Genomic DNA, 12,502 nt, shown 5'->3' with positions numbered 1-12,502 from the left:
TATGTCCCAAATGTGGAGAGGAGATTGGGAGTTCTGGCTTAAAAGAACTTTATCGGATCCAGGCTCTGCTACCTCCTAGCTGCGTGGCTTTGGGTAATTTATTTACTTTCTCGGTCTCAGTTCATCCAGCTGTAAATTGAAGGGAATAATAGTCCTCCCCCCTGAGCTAATGCCACGATGCCTGCAAAGCACAGTTATCGGCATACAGTGTGTATTACATGATAGAATTTAAGTATCTTCAATATGTATTATTAAAATTTAAGTGGCTCTATGTTCTGCTTTTCTCACTGCATCCATAGTGTGTGTGTGTGTTTGTATTCATTGTTGCATTTCTAATCTTCAAAATTCTTTTCTAGGAGATTGAAGAAATACCTGGAGGATGAGGCAGAGGTGTCGGGGAGTGACGTGGGAAGTGAGGATGAGTATGACGGGGAAGAACTTGACGAATATGAACAGGACGAAATTGACGAAGTACTTCCTTCCGATGAGGAGCTGCAGAATCAAATCAAGAAAATACACATGTCAGTATCCCAACAGGCCCTCCTGCGTGGTGGGATGTTTCTACGACCAGCCAGAGTGGTCCCGTTTTGAACGCTGTGTTTTTCCTGCAGGAAAACGATGTTGGATGATGATAAGCGACAGCTACGTTTGTACCAGGAGAGGTACCTCGCTGACGGGGATCTGCACAGCGACGGTCCTGGCCGAACGAGGAAATTCCGATGGAAAAACATAGGTATCTTGGTCATTGCTTTCAGAAACAAACGGTACAGCCTCCGTGTTTGTCCGGTTTAAGATGCCGAGTGGAAATCAAAACCACAGCAGGCTGTTGAGGACCTGGCTATAACCGTGACTTGCGTTAGTGACTGGGGAAAGCTTGTGTCACCGTCTGATGAACGATGCGTTCCTCGTGTCTGTCCGGGCACCTTCTCCTGGGAGACTGCAGAATGCTGATGGCCTTGACTCTTTGCTTTAGATGATGCTTCCCAGATGGACTTGTTCCACCGAGACTCAGATGAGGATCAGATGGAAGAGCAGCTTGACGAGACCGAAGCCCGTTGGAGGAAGGAGCGAATTGAACGAGAGCAGTGGCTTCGGGACCAGGTAGAAAATCTGCAACAAAGTCCTCTGTTCTGTCCCTAGTTTAGGAGGAGGAGAGGACCCGCTCACCTCACTTGTCAGGGTAGTTTCAAAATCTTGGGCAACTTATTGCTTTCCCTTTTCCTCCTTGAATTTTCTTTTGTGCTTTGAGATGACCATGAGCAGTTCGGTTCATGTTTGTTTCTCCAATATCTTTTTTTTCTTTTTGGTCTATAGCAACAAAGCTTGCAAAAAGGAAAACAAATGATATCCCAGGTGCCTTAGCTTCACAATCCAGGCTATGCTAACTATTCGGGGGTGCGGTAGACTTCTGTTAATGCTGATTTTTATTTCTAGGCACAGCAGGGGAAAATGGCAGCTGAGGAAGAAGACATTGGGGAAGACAGTCAGTTTATGATGCTAGCCAAGAAAGTTACAGCCAAAGCACTACAGAAAAACGGTGAGCTCTTAGTCCTCCTCCAGGTTCAGCCCCCTGGATTGTTCGTGCTGGAGTCTTGGAAGTGGCTCCAGCCTTAGGGACTATTGCGGATAACATTGTCTTAAAGAGGGCCCTCCGAGATGGGAAAGGACAGTGTTCTTGGATCTTAGACTATTGGGCAGTGGACATTGTACTTGTGAGGATATGTAGCTGGTTTGACTTTATTGTCTAAGGCAGCTCAGAGTAGGAATTCTGGCTTCTTTATTTAGTTGCCCAGGATTGTGTCAGAGCTTGACTTCGAAGCCAGATATATCTAATTCCAGAATGAGGCTCTTGAAACTATTCTTTACTCTTACCACGCTTGTTTTTGCTTATACTGTTAACTGTTTGTCCATGTTCAAGTTGATTGTCTGTCTTCCTGCCGCTCCTTACTATAGTTTCAAGGCACCATTATAGAGCAATTCGAGTTCTTAAGCTTTATTTTTTTTAAGATTTTTATTTATTCACTTGACAGAGAGGGAGAGAGAGGGAGCACAAGCAAGGGGAGCGGCAGAGGGAAGGGGAGAAGCAGGTACACCACTGAGCAGGGAGCCCAACTTGGGGCTCAATCCCAGGACCCTGGGATTATGACCTGAGCCAAAGGCAGACGCTTAACTGACTGAGCCACCCAGGCGCCCCTCGAGTTATTGGTTCAGTTACAGGCTTCTTAGCTTGTTTAGATTTAAAGGTAGTTCTACCCAGCTTTGCCCAGAATAAGCCTCTCTGTCTTATCGTTTCAGCCAATCGCACTGTGGTTATTCAAGAACCAAAGTCTTTACTCAGAAATCCTTTTGAAGCCATCAGGCCGGAAAGTGCCCATCAGGTTGGTTGGGGACTTGGTTAGCCTGATGTCATGATCTGCAAGGTTCTCTAGGCCCAGGTCAGGCTGAGGGAGTACTCGTCGTTAAGGGAGGAGGAGGCTGCAGGAAATGAAAGTGGGTGTCGAAGGGGTCTGCTCTTTGTCTTCTACTTGAGCGGGGTAGAAATATGTCCCCTCGAGACCTGCGGAGGCAGGGCGGGGCTGACTTCTCATTCTGCCCTTGGCACTTGGGATCTGATGCTAATCGACTCTTCTCTCTTCAGTTGAAGACGGGCTCACTGCTAAACCAGCCCAAAGCTGTGCTTCAGAAACTGGCTACCCTCTCTGACCTGAACCCCAGTGCACCCCGAAATTTAAGAAACTTTGTCTTCCATACACTTTCTCCTGTTAAGGCCGAGGCAGCGAAGGAATTGCCTAAGCCTCAGGTAGGGAATTTGAGGACTGATTTGGTGACTCTCCGCGGCAAGATTTGTTTGTTTGTTCGTTCGTAAATAAAATATGTAGATATTTCTGGCTTAAAGGCTTACACTGCCGGTGTTAATCTTAAAGTACAAGAGGACTGCTACCCCCCAAAGCTAGGTAATCAGCTTTGAAACTTTCCTGGAAAGTTTATATTTCTCTTTTCCCTAAAAGTCCATGATTTAACTACGTGTTCCTTAAGAGCTAATTGAAGATAAGTACTCGTATGAGGGTTGAGCTGGTCCTGACTCTCTCTCTGCTCTCTAGGTAAGGAGAAGGGCTGCATCTTTAATGACATCCCCCTCACCTAAGCGCCTCAAAACAGATGACAGCACTTCAGGATTGAAGCAAAGCATCTTCAGATACTTGGAAAGCTAACATCATCAGGGGTGCTGGCACCTGTGTTGAGACTGCTTTGAGAAGTTTCTGGTGTTGAAGATCGGAACCGATGTTCACGTGGACTATCTCCCCTCCCCTCCACTCCACTTTATAATCAGTGCATTAAGATTACGGACAGAGATTCCAGTTCTTCCCCCTGCACCGCTCTGGGCGGCTTTTTCCTTCCCTAGTATTATCTGCTGGGTTGACCACTAATCTTAATTCTGCAGTGTTTACAACATTAACTCATGCATGCTTGGGTGAAGGCTCACTTCCTCCGTTATATATTTAATATTTTATCCTAGCAGCCTCCTGGGTTGACAGCTCTTTGTGAAAGGGGTGGTTGGAGGAGGAGGAGGAACAAATGTGGCATTACGGAAAATTCCAGAAAACAGGGAATGTCGATACCAGAAGGAATCCTTCACACCCTAGGATGTACCCCACAGTGACCTGGACTCAGTGAAAGAGAGCCTTCTTGGAGGACCTCAGAACCAACAGATGGGCTGTTATATTTGTCTCGCCCCTTCTGTTTTCTTGTATGCGTCTTCCCAAAAGCCTCAACTTGCTGCTTAACCTTTGCTTCCCTTATAGTAAGGACTCAAATCGGTACCCAAGTCAGAAGGACGTTGGCCCTAATTTTCTTGACTACGAGGCTGAAGATAAAGGGTTACACACACCCGGTGTCTGTCCATATTACGTATCTAATGGGGCTGAGAGAGCTCTCTCCAGGAACTAAATTCTCAACATGAAACAATGTTGCTCAAGGACCTCCCTTCTCATCCTGACAAAAAGATGTATAACCATTCTTTATTGCATTCAACTGGGTTTATTCATTGCCCTGCGCAGTCAGAGGACAACTTCATTGCTTATTTAGAGAGAAGACCACTATCGAGTTTATAATCAAAATATTGTTGAAGAGAATTGCCCCCCATTCCCAGTTTTCCCTGAACAATCATGAGGCTCTCAGAATTCTAGACAGATTTCCCCCCCCTCAGCACTGAGTGTCACTGCTGCTTTGGAAAAACATTCCATGTGAATACTGTGGTTTCACTGTCAGGAGCTAGACTCGAGAGATTGGATGGATTGTGCCAGTTCGTTATGGGCAGATGGGGAACACCAGTTTGCTGGAGTTAGGGTGTAGGTTTTCTCCAGTTGTTTCTAATACACAAGATGCTGACTTTGAATTTGTATATTTGTAATCTTGTAATGGGGAAAGTGTATATAAAGATGTTTTAATATGTATGTAGCGTTTCAATAAATCTCAATGCCCGAAGGCAGGGTTTGCCGTCCAGATCGGGTGCTCATTCTTCGGTCAGTGCCTGTCTGATGTTCAGAAGCACAGTTTTCAGGCTGCCTCCCTGTCCCTCTCTGCTCTGCTGAATCGATCACATTAACTCCCCAAGTGCCTTTGGTTCAGTGCAAGTGAGAAGAGCTTACATCAATGGTACCTGGTATAGCTCTTTGATTGGCAGCCTTGGGTCTAAGGTGAGGGCCAATGCCCCTCCCTCTGAGCCCTCTAAACAGGGCCCCAGGCAGGCAGCCTTGGCCACGCAAAAGAGAGCTGGGAAGGAGGGCGAGATATTTCTCCCCTCTTGCTTTCCCAGATCCTTTTTGCGGGGAGAGAAGAAGAGGGTTGGAATTGACCACTGAGGATAAGAAAAGCAGTGCAAAAGATATCCAGGGACCCAAAGGTTTCTGTCCTAGGCTCTGGAAAGAAAGCACTCTTGGGAGAAAGCGAAGTTGGGTCTTCTGCTCTGGGTCACTTTTTCCCATGCGGGTATGCTGTCTTAGGGCAAGGGAAGCCTCAACCTTGCTAACAGGATTGAAGTGGAGAGTTGCCTCCTGACCCAGAGGCCTGTGCCCCAAACATTGAGCCATCAGCTTCAGTGATGTTTTAGTGAAACAGGCGCCAGGGCCTGCTGCTATAGCTCTCTGCTGGGACTCCCAGCCTGGAACTTACACCTGGAGGGGTAAGAGCCCTGCGTCTGTGAGAGAGATAGGCTCAGTGTCTGTCCTTCCACCTCCTGGTTCCACACCGTGGGGAAGGGACACGCAGTATTGACTTCATGCGAACGGGTCTCTGATCTCACTGATTCAGTCCACCATTGTACAGACTGTTCTAGGGCCTCTTGCCTAGAGCGTCAGGTTCTGTTCACCAAAGCGCATGAGGACAAGCTTCTCAGCTCCCTTGCAATCCCTCATCTCAACTGCTTCTCCACAAACTGTACCCTTCGAGAATTTCTAATGGTTCAGACTGGACAGTTTTGGTCTTTATGTCCTGTACTTGTTCAATAACTCATGGGGCTTCCTGTCTTAAGACTTGTTCACCTAAGAATAGGGGAGCGTATTTCTGGGAGGGGTGTCATGATATCTGATCATGTCATACTTGAGACGGTATTCTATCTTCTACCTTGTATTCTATTCCTTTTTTCTTTTTTCATAAAGGTTTTATTTTAAAGTAATCTCTATACCCACTATGGGGCTCGAACTTACAACCCTGAGGTCAGGAGTTGCACGCTCTACGGACTGAGCCAGCCAGGGGCCCTCTCCTCACTCCTTGACATGTGGCCTGGAATGTAGTGTTGCCTAGTAAAGGTTGAATGAATAATGCCACACCTTTCAGAGCCTCCACGTATGGCTGTAAAATGAGGATCGTCATTCATGCCTGTCTCAGAGTTGCTGTGAGGTTTAAGGTGGAAAATGAACGTGAATGCATTATGTCAAGTGCTATTCTGCAAGCCTAAGAAATTGCCACCGTCACAACTGTATCACGTTTTGTGGACAAGTCCTTAACAGGCCCGTTGTCTCATAAGCATCTCAAATGTGTGATCTTAAAAAGCATCTTAAAAATGTGATCTTCCCCGGGACACCTAGCTGGTGCAGTCAGTGGAGCGAGCGACTCTTGATCTTGGGGCTGTGAATTCAAGACTCACGTTGGGCCCAGAGCTCACTCTAAAAAAAAAAAGTATACGATCTTCCTTCCTTCTAAAAACCTGCTCTTCCTCCAATGTTTCTCATTTCAGGAAAAAGTACCTCATATACCCAGTCGTTCAGGCTGGAAACCTGAAGGCATAATTTTTTCTTAAGTTATGAAGATTTTATTTCATTTCCTCATTCCTTCAAATCTGAGGCAAAAAGATTTTCTTTTTTGTTGTAATCGACATATAATGTTATATTAGTTTTTGGCGTACATTATAACGATTTGATATTTGTACATATTGGGAAATGATCACCGTGGTAAGTCTGGTTTATTAGCATCTATGACAACACATGGTTACTTATGCATTTTTTTTCTAGTGATAAGAATTTTATGAGCCAGGGGCGCCTGAGTGGCACAGTGGTTAAGCGTCTGCCTTCGGCTCAGGGTGTGATCCCAGCGTTATGGGATCGAGCCCCACATCAGGCTTCTCCGCTATGAGCCTGCTTCTTCCTCTCCCACTCCCCCTGCTTGTGTTCCCTCTCTCGCTGGCTGTCTCTATCTCTGTCAAGTAAATAAATAAAATCTTTAAAAAAAAAAATAAAAGAATTTTATGATCTACTCTGCTGGCGACTTTGTGGTATGCGATACCATATTATTAACTATAGTCACCATGCTATATATTACATCCCATGACTTAATTTATAAGACCATCTTTATTTAATATTCATTTTTCTTTTTATTTTAAGTGGGCCCCAGGCCCAATGTGGAGCCCAGTGCAGGGCTTGAACTCACAACCCTGAGATCAAGACTGGAGCTGAGATCAAGAGTTAGATGCTTAACCAACTGAGCCTCCCAGGTGCCCCAAAGATTTTATTGTTAAGTAATCTCTACACCCAACATGGGGCTTGAATTCACATCCTTGAGATCAAGAGTTGCGTGCTACACTGACTGAGCCAGCACGTGCCCCTGTAAGGGCATCCTTGACACCTCCTTCCTTACTTCCACGATCAAACACTCTCTGGGACCTGTTAGTTCAACTTCCACATTGCATCTTGACTCCACTGCCTCAGAGCTCCATAGCCAGTGCCCTAATCCAAGCTTCCATGACTTCCTGCCAGCGGACTGCGGCAGCCTCCTGACCTCTCCTCTCCTATTTTAGCTTGCCTTCCATTTAATCTATGCACAGCAGCCAGAGGGTGACCTTTTTATAAACATAAATTGAAGGATGCCATTCCCTCATTTAAAACCTTTTGGTGTCTTGGGCGCCTGGGTGGCTCAGTCGGTTAAGCATCTGCCTTCGGCTCAGGTCATGATCCCAGAGTCCTGGGATGGAGCCCCTCATTGGGCTCTGGCTGGGTAGGGAGCCTGCTTCTCCCTCTCCCTCTGCTGCTTCCCTGTTTGTGCTTGTTCTCTCTCTGTCAAATAAATAAAATCTTAAAAAAAAATTCTCTCCTTCCTCTTCTTTATTGTTTCCGTTGCGCTCAGAACGGAGCTCAAACTTCATGGCCTACAAGGCCGTCCAACGCTGCCTCCCAACCTCCTGTCCACTCTCCTTCCACATTACACTTAACCTCCGGGCCTTCCGAAGTGTTCTTCCCTTTTCCTGGCATGCCCTTCTCTCACCCTCCTTTTTTGTCTCACTCTAGTATATAATCCTCCAGATGTTAGCTTAGATTGAACTTCCTCCAAGAAGCCTTCCATTACCACCCCTTTCTTAATCAGCTCACCTATGTTAGTTTCCTTTTCTTTTTCATCTTTTACCACATTTTAAAAAAAAAGATTTTATTTATTTATTTGAGAGAGAGAGCACAGAGAGATTGGGAGAAGCAGACCCCCGATGAGCAGGGAGCCCGGTGCAGGGCTTGATCCCAGGATTCTGAGATCGTGACCTGAGCCCAAGGCAGGTGCTTAACCAACTGAGCCACCCAGACACCCCCTTTCATCACAATTTGCCTCCTTAATGTTTGTGTAGTTCTGTCTTCCCCATTAGACTAAATTTTGTAAAAGCAGAGACCATATCTGTTTTGTTTAAAAATATGTAATGAAAGGGGCTCCTGGCTGGCTCAGCCCGTAGACCGTGTGACTCTTGATCTTGGGGTTGTGAGTTTGAGCCCGACGTTGGGTATAGAAATTGCTTAAAAATAAAATCTTTTTTAAAATGTTAAAAAAAAAAAAAAAAAAGCATAGGTAACAGTGTACGCGGCACATAGAATCATTCAATAAATACGTCCTTGCTCAGGAAGAGCTGGAAGAGCTAACGGTCAGAAGCTCGGAGCTGAACTGCTTACGAGGAAGCTTTCTAGTGGGGAGAGTGCGGAGACAGTCGCTGCGTGAAGCCTTACGTCCTTGTTCTGCAACGTCCTAGTGGCATGACCTTGAAGAAGTCATTCTCTGAACTTTTATCCTCATCTGGAAAACGAGGCCCGAGTGAGATGACTTGGTTTAGCTCACAGGGTGGTGGTTGGGATCCGAGGCACAAATTGATCTGAAAGGATGGCACACACGGACGGGGCCGCGTAACGCCCACGAGCCCGCTGCTGAGGACGGGCCCAGGCCTCGTTAGGGTCTGGCTGAGCGGGGAGGAGAAGCCGAGCCTTGCCAGAGCCAGCGGCCCATGGCCCGCGGGCCGGCTCTGTGCTGGGCCCTGCGGGCGTGGCTGGGATGGACGCTGACCGTGGACCCGGACGCTCGCGGCCAGCCGAGGGAATCGGCGTGGCTTTGAGGACGGCTGGTGTCACCTCACTTGTACCTTCTGAGACCCGGGAGCCAGAGCGCTAGCCCCGGTAGGCGTATTGTCTGTCGGCGCTATTCGCTTCCTTCCCGTCCCCTCTTTCTGTCCTCTCTTCTCTCACCTTCGAGGTTTTCATTTTCAGTGTATTGATCCAGTTCTTCCCTGTGGTGGGCTACATAATGGGAAAGGGGGTTTGAAGCAACCACAGCCTCAGGGTGTTCGGAGGAAGCTCTGGGGCTGAACGCCTGGGTTCCCTTCATTGTAGAAAGCACCACAGTCTGGTATTCTCGCTGGCTGGTGGGCTCGGCGTGTGGGGGTGCAGGGCGGCTCCCAGCTCCGGGCTGGGGAACCCCAGGGCCCAGTCTAAGGGGTGGAAAGTGCTAGGGCAGGGTTGGGAGTGAGTCGTGGTGTATGTTTTTCGGCCCCTGTCTCTCCCAGAGACTGATGGAAAAAAGCTGACTGCCCACCCCTCTCTTTGTTTGTCTTGTCTAATTTAACTTATGTTATTTATCAAAAAGACAGGTTATTTGGAAAACCAGATGGACCCAGGCAAAAATCATCTGGGTTTTCCAAACGTGAAAAATTAGGTTCTGGGGGCCCAGGAGGAAAGGCGTGTGTGCGTGTGTGTGCGTGTGTGTGCATGTGTGTGTGTGTGTGTGTGTGTGTGTGGTTGGGAGGGGGTGAAGAATATTGAGGGTACTTTATGTCTCTCTGTAGTCAGACCCAGAAATTTCTCCATGACATCCAAGCTTCCCCCGCCCCCGACACACATACACACCTTTTTTCCTTCAAGTTCTTTATGACTGGAATCCAAATGAGAAAACTAAAATCTTTATGTTGGTGGCTGGGAGTGCTGGGACACTTAATGGGCCAAAGATGAGAACGGGTCAGGCCTATAATGGAACAGCAGCTGACAGCTTTCTCTCTCTCTCCAGCCCTCACCTCCTACGAAGTCGGGTTAGCGAGAGGTACAGGGTACAGAGAGGTTTTTGGAGCAGAAACGTCCACCTCTTGTCCCTTCAAGGTTCTCCCCAAATGATCATGCAGATAGGGAAGTTAGACATTAGACGTCGAACTCACCCTTTCATGACTTTCTAAGGATCAGATGGCCAAAGAGCCCCAGGGATGAGGAGAGGTCTCTCCTCTAAATAGCCAGGGAAGGAGCTAGCTCTGTAGCTACAACCAGGAATTTTTATTTATATTTTTAAAGACTTTATTTGTCAGAGAGAGAGAGCACACAAGCAGGGGGAGCGGCGGGCAGAGGGAGAAGCAGGCTCCCCGCTGAGCAAGGAGCCTGATAGGGGAAATCAATCCCAGGACCCCGGATCATGACCTGAGCCGAAGGCAGACGCTTAACCAACTGAGCCACCCGGGTGTCCCACAACCAGGAATTTTTAAAGCCCGTGCTTCTGTGACCTCCAAGCAGCAACACTGTTAGAAAGGAATTCAAGCCAGAAGCCACGGAGGCACAACTCTCGGCTGTGATCGAGGAAATACCCTGGCTAAAGGCAGAGAAAGAACCAGCTCTCTACATACATGCACACACAGAACACAGCGACACCCCTTTGTGGCCCGAAGGACCTTAGACAGAAGCAATAGCACTTGTCCCATTGTGTCATTTTTAAAAGTGTCATTGCACGGTGAAAGGCACTTAATAACTTGTGAATTATCTGAGTACTGGCGCACTGTCGTGAGGATTAAATAAGAAAAACATTGTTACAGGGGCGCCTGGGTGGCACAGCGGTTAAGCGTCTGCCTTCGGCTCAGGGCGTGATCCCGGCGTTATGGGATCGAGCCCCACAGCAGGCTCCCAGCAGAGCCTTCCTCTCCCACTCCCCTTGCTTGTGTTCCCTCTCTCGCTGGCTGTCTCTCTCTCTCTGTCAAATAAATAAATAAAATCTTAAATTAAAAAAAAAGAAAGAAAAAGAAAAACATTGGTAAAGTGTCTCCCTCCAGGCCTGGCACACAGTAAACCCCAATAAGTGCTTGTTGAATGGATGGACCCACGAGTTCGAGCACGAAGTCTCCTGGGACCATTTCCCAAGATCAGGTGCTTGAGTAACAGACTTGCAGGCTGTCCCCACGGAGCCTGGAGCCTGAGGCGTGATCTAACAGGGCCGCTCGCTCGTGTAACACATGTTTAACGGGTATCTGCGGTGTGTGGGGTAGACGGGAATGCGCTGTCCCGTCCTACTTGGAGGAAGACCCTGTTGGCCCAGTTTCCGGGAGCACTGTCTGCACACAGCTTTCAGGGGCCGGCCCGGTGGGGGACTGCCTTTGCAGCAGAGCACCCGTTGCCTGAGGTCATGCCCCTCTCCAGCATGGCCCGCATCCAGTGACAGGAGTATGAAGGGCTGGCCATCTCAGCTCATTTGGGGACAATTCGGAAGGGCCATCGAACCTTCCGAGTTCCCTGAGGAGTTGGCTGAGGCTATCAGGGGCCTGAATGGCAGTTTGGCTTCTTTACCCCCCCTTCCACAGATGTTGATCCCAAGGGCACTTCCTAATGAGTGTCCTCCCTGCTAAACTGTCTCCTGGGGTGTGCTAGTCCTGGTGGCCAAGGCTTTAGAACAGGAAAGGAGACAGACTTCTTTGCTGTTTCCAGCAAGTTTCCAGCATTGGAGGTGGTGATACTCTTTATGTCCACCAGAGGGCAGCAGCAGCATAGCAACCCACCCTCCTGGGCTCAGCAAAGTGGGCTGGGGGACCTCTCCCTCTGACTTCCCACCACTACTGTTGAATATTAGGCAGGATCACCTCCCTTCATGTGTCTACCCTCCTGTCTCAGGGAAGAAAACTTTCGGAAATTTTCAAGGCCTTAATTTTTGTCAGTCTCAAACGACCCCCCTCCTGCCCCAGCACCAAAGGCCAATCCGTCTTCCTACTGCAACTCCCTTCCCCCTCCTGTGCTGGGCAACCTCCTCGCCCAGGATCTCCCACCTCTCCACTTTTAACACCCACAATAGATTTGTTTTCTGTGTGACAGGGTAATTATGAGCTTGGGGCAGGAGGCCCAGGGGCCAGTCTGAGGATGGCCACTTCAATCTGGTTCTCCCTGTTCTGCTAACATTATTGATTTTTAGTTTTATTTATTATGATGATTTTTTTTTTTTTTGATCTGGTTCTGGTGACATGAGGTGTGGAGGCTAGAAGGCAAAAACAAATTTGTTCTTGTCACAATTTAGCTTCTCAAAACCACCTAACCACCCAACATTTTTTTAAAGATATATATTTTTTAATTTTAAGTACAATCTACCCCCCAACATGGGGCTCGAACTCATGACCCCAAGATCAAGAGTTGCATGCTCTACCTTCAGTCAGGCAACCCCCCAAAAAACATTTTTTTTAATCTACTGGTTTAAGCATCTCTACCTACCTGTCTTCCCTCTCTTCCCTAACCCCCAATGTTCTCCCTAAGATTGTTCCAGGAATCGGAGCCAGATGTGGCTGGAGGATAGGGGCTGGGGAAAGGAGTGTAGACAACAAACGGGGTACCTTTTGTTAGCAGCTATTAACTCACCCAGCAAGCCTTTGTTGCATGCCCTTTATCTGTAGGCTATTTCCAGGCTAAACCCCAAACCCTACTTCTTTTTCAGTCCTTCCCCGGGGGCAGTCCTGAGATGGGTCAAGCTCTGTGCC

At 47.9% G+C, this 12,502-nt stretch overlaps 1 protein-coding gene across 1 annotated transcript in view; it reads left to right on the top strand.

Moving 5' to 3' along the window:
- CLSPN (claspin) overlaps positions 1-4,501 on the top strand; it is a 30,596-nt gene extending 26,095 nt beyond the window's left edge. Inside the window, exons 19-25 of the mRNA XM_008694404.2 lie at positions 357-521; positions 612-733; positions 974-1,101; positions 1,435-1,537; positions 2,296-2,378; positions 2,639-2,800; positions 3,102-4,501. Of these exons, the coding sequence (XP_008692626.2) occupies positions 357-521; positions 612-733; positions 974-1,101; positions 1,435-1,537; positions 2,296-2,378; positions 2,639-2,800; positions 3,102-3,212 (874 nt within the window). The 3' untranslated portion in view covers positions 3,213-4,501. The remainder of the gene's footprint in view (positions 1-356; positions 522-611; positions 734-973; positions 1,102-1,434; positions 1,538-2,295; positions 2,379-2,638; positions 2,801-3,101) is intronic.
- Positions 4,502-12,502: the final 8,001 nt, after the last annotated feature.

Source organism: Ursus maritimus, unplaced genomic scaffold, assembly GCF_017311325.1.
Source record: "Ursus maritimus isolate PB19 unplaced genomic scaffold, ASM1731132v1 scaffold_32, whole genome shotgun sequence".
Taxonomy (NCBI): domain Eukaryota; kingdom Metazoa; phylum Chordata; class Mammalia; order Carnivora; family Ursidae; genus Ursus; species Ursus maritimus.
This window is presented reverse-complemented; position numbering and strand designations above follow the sequence as displayed.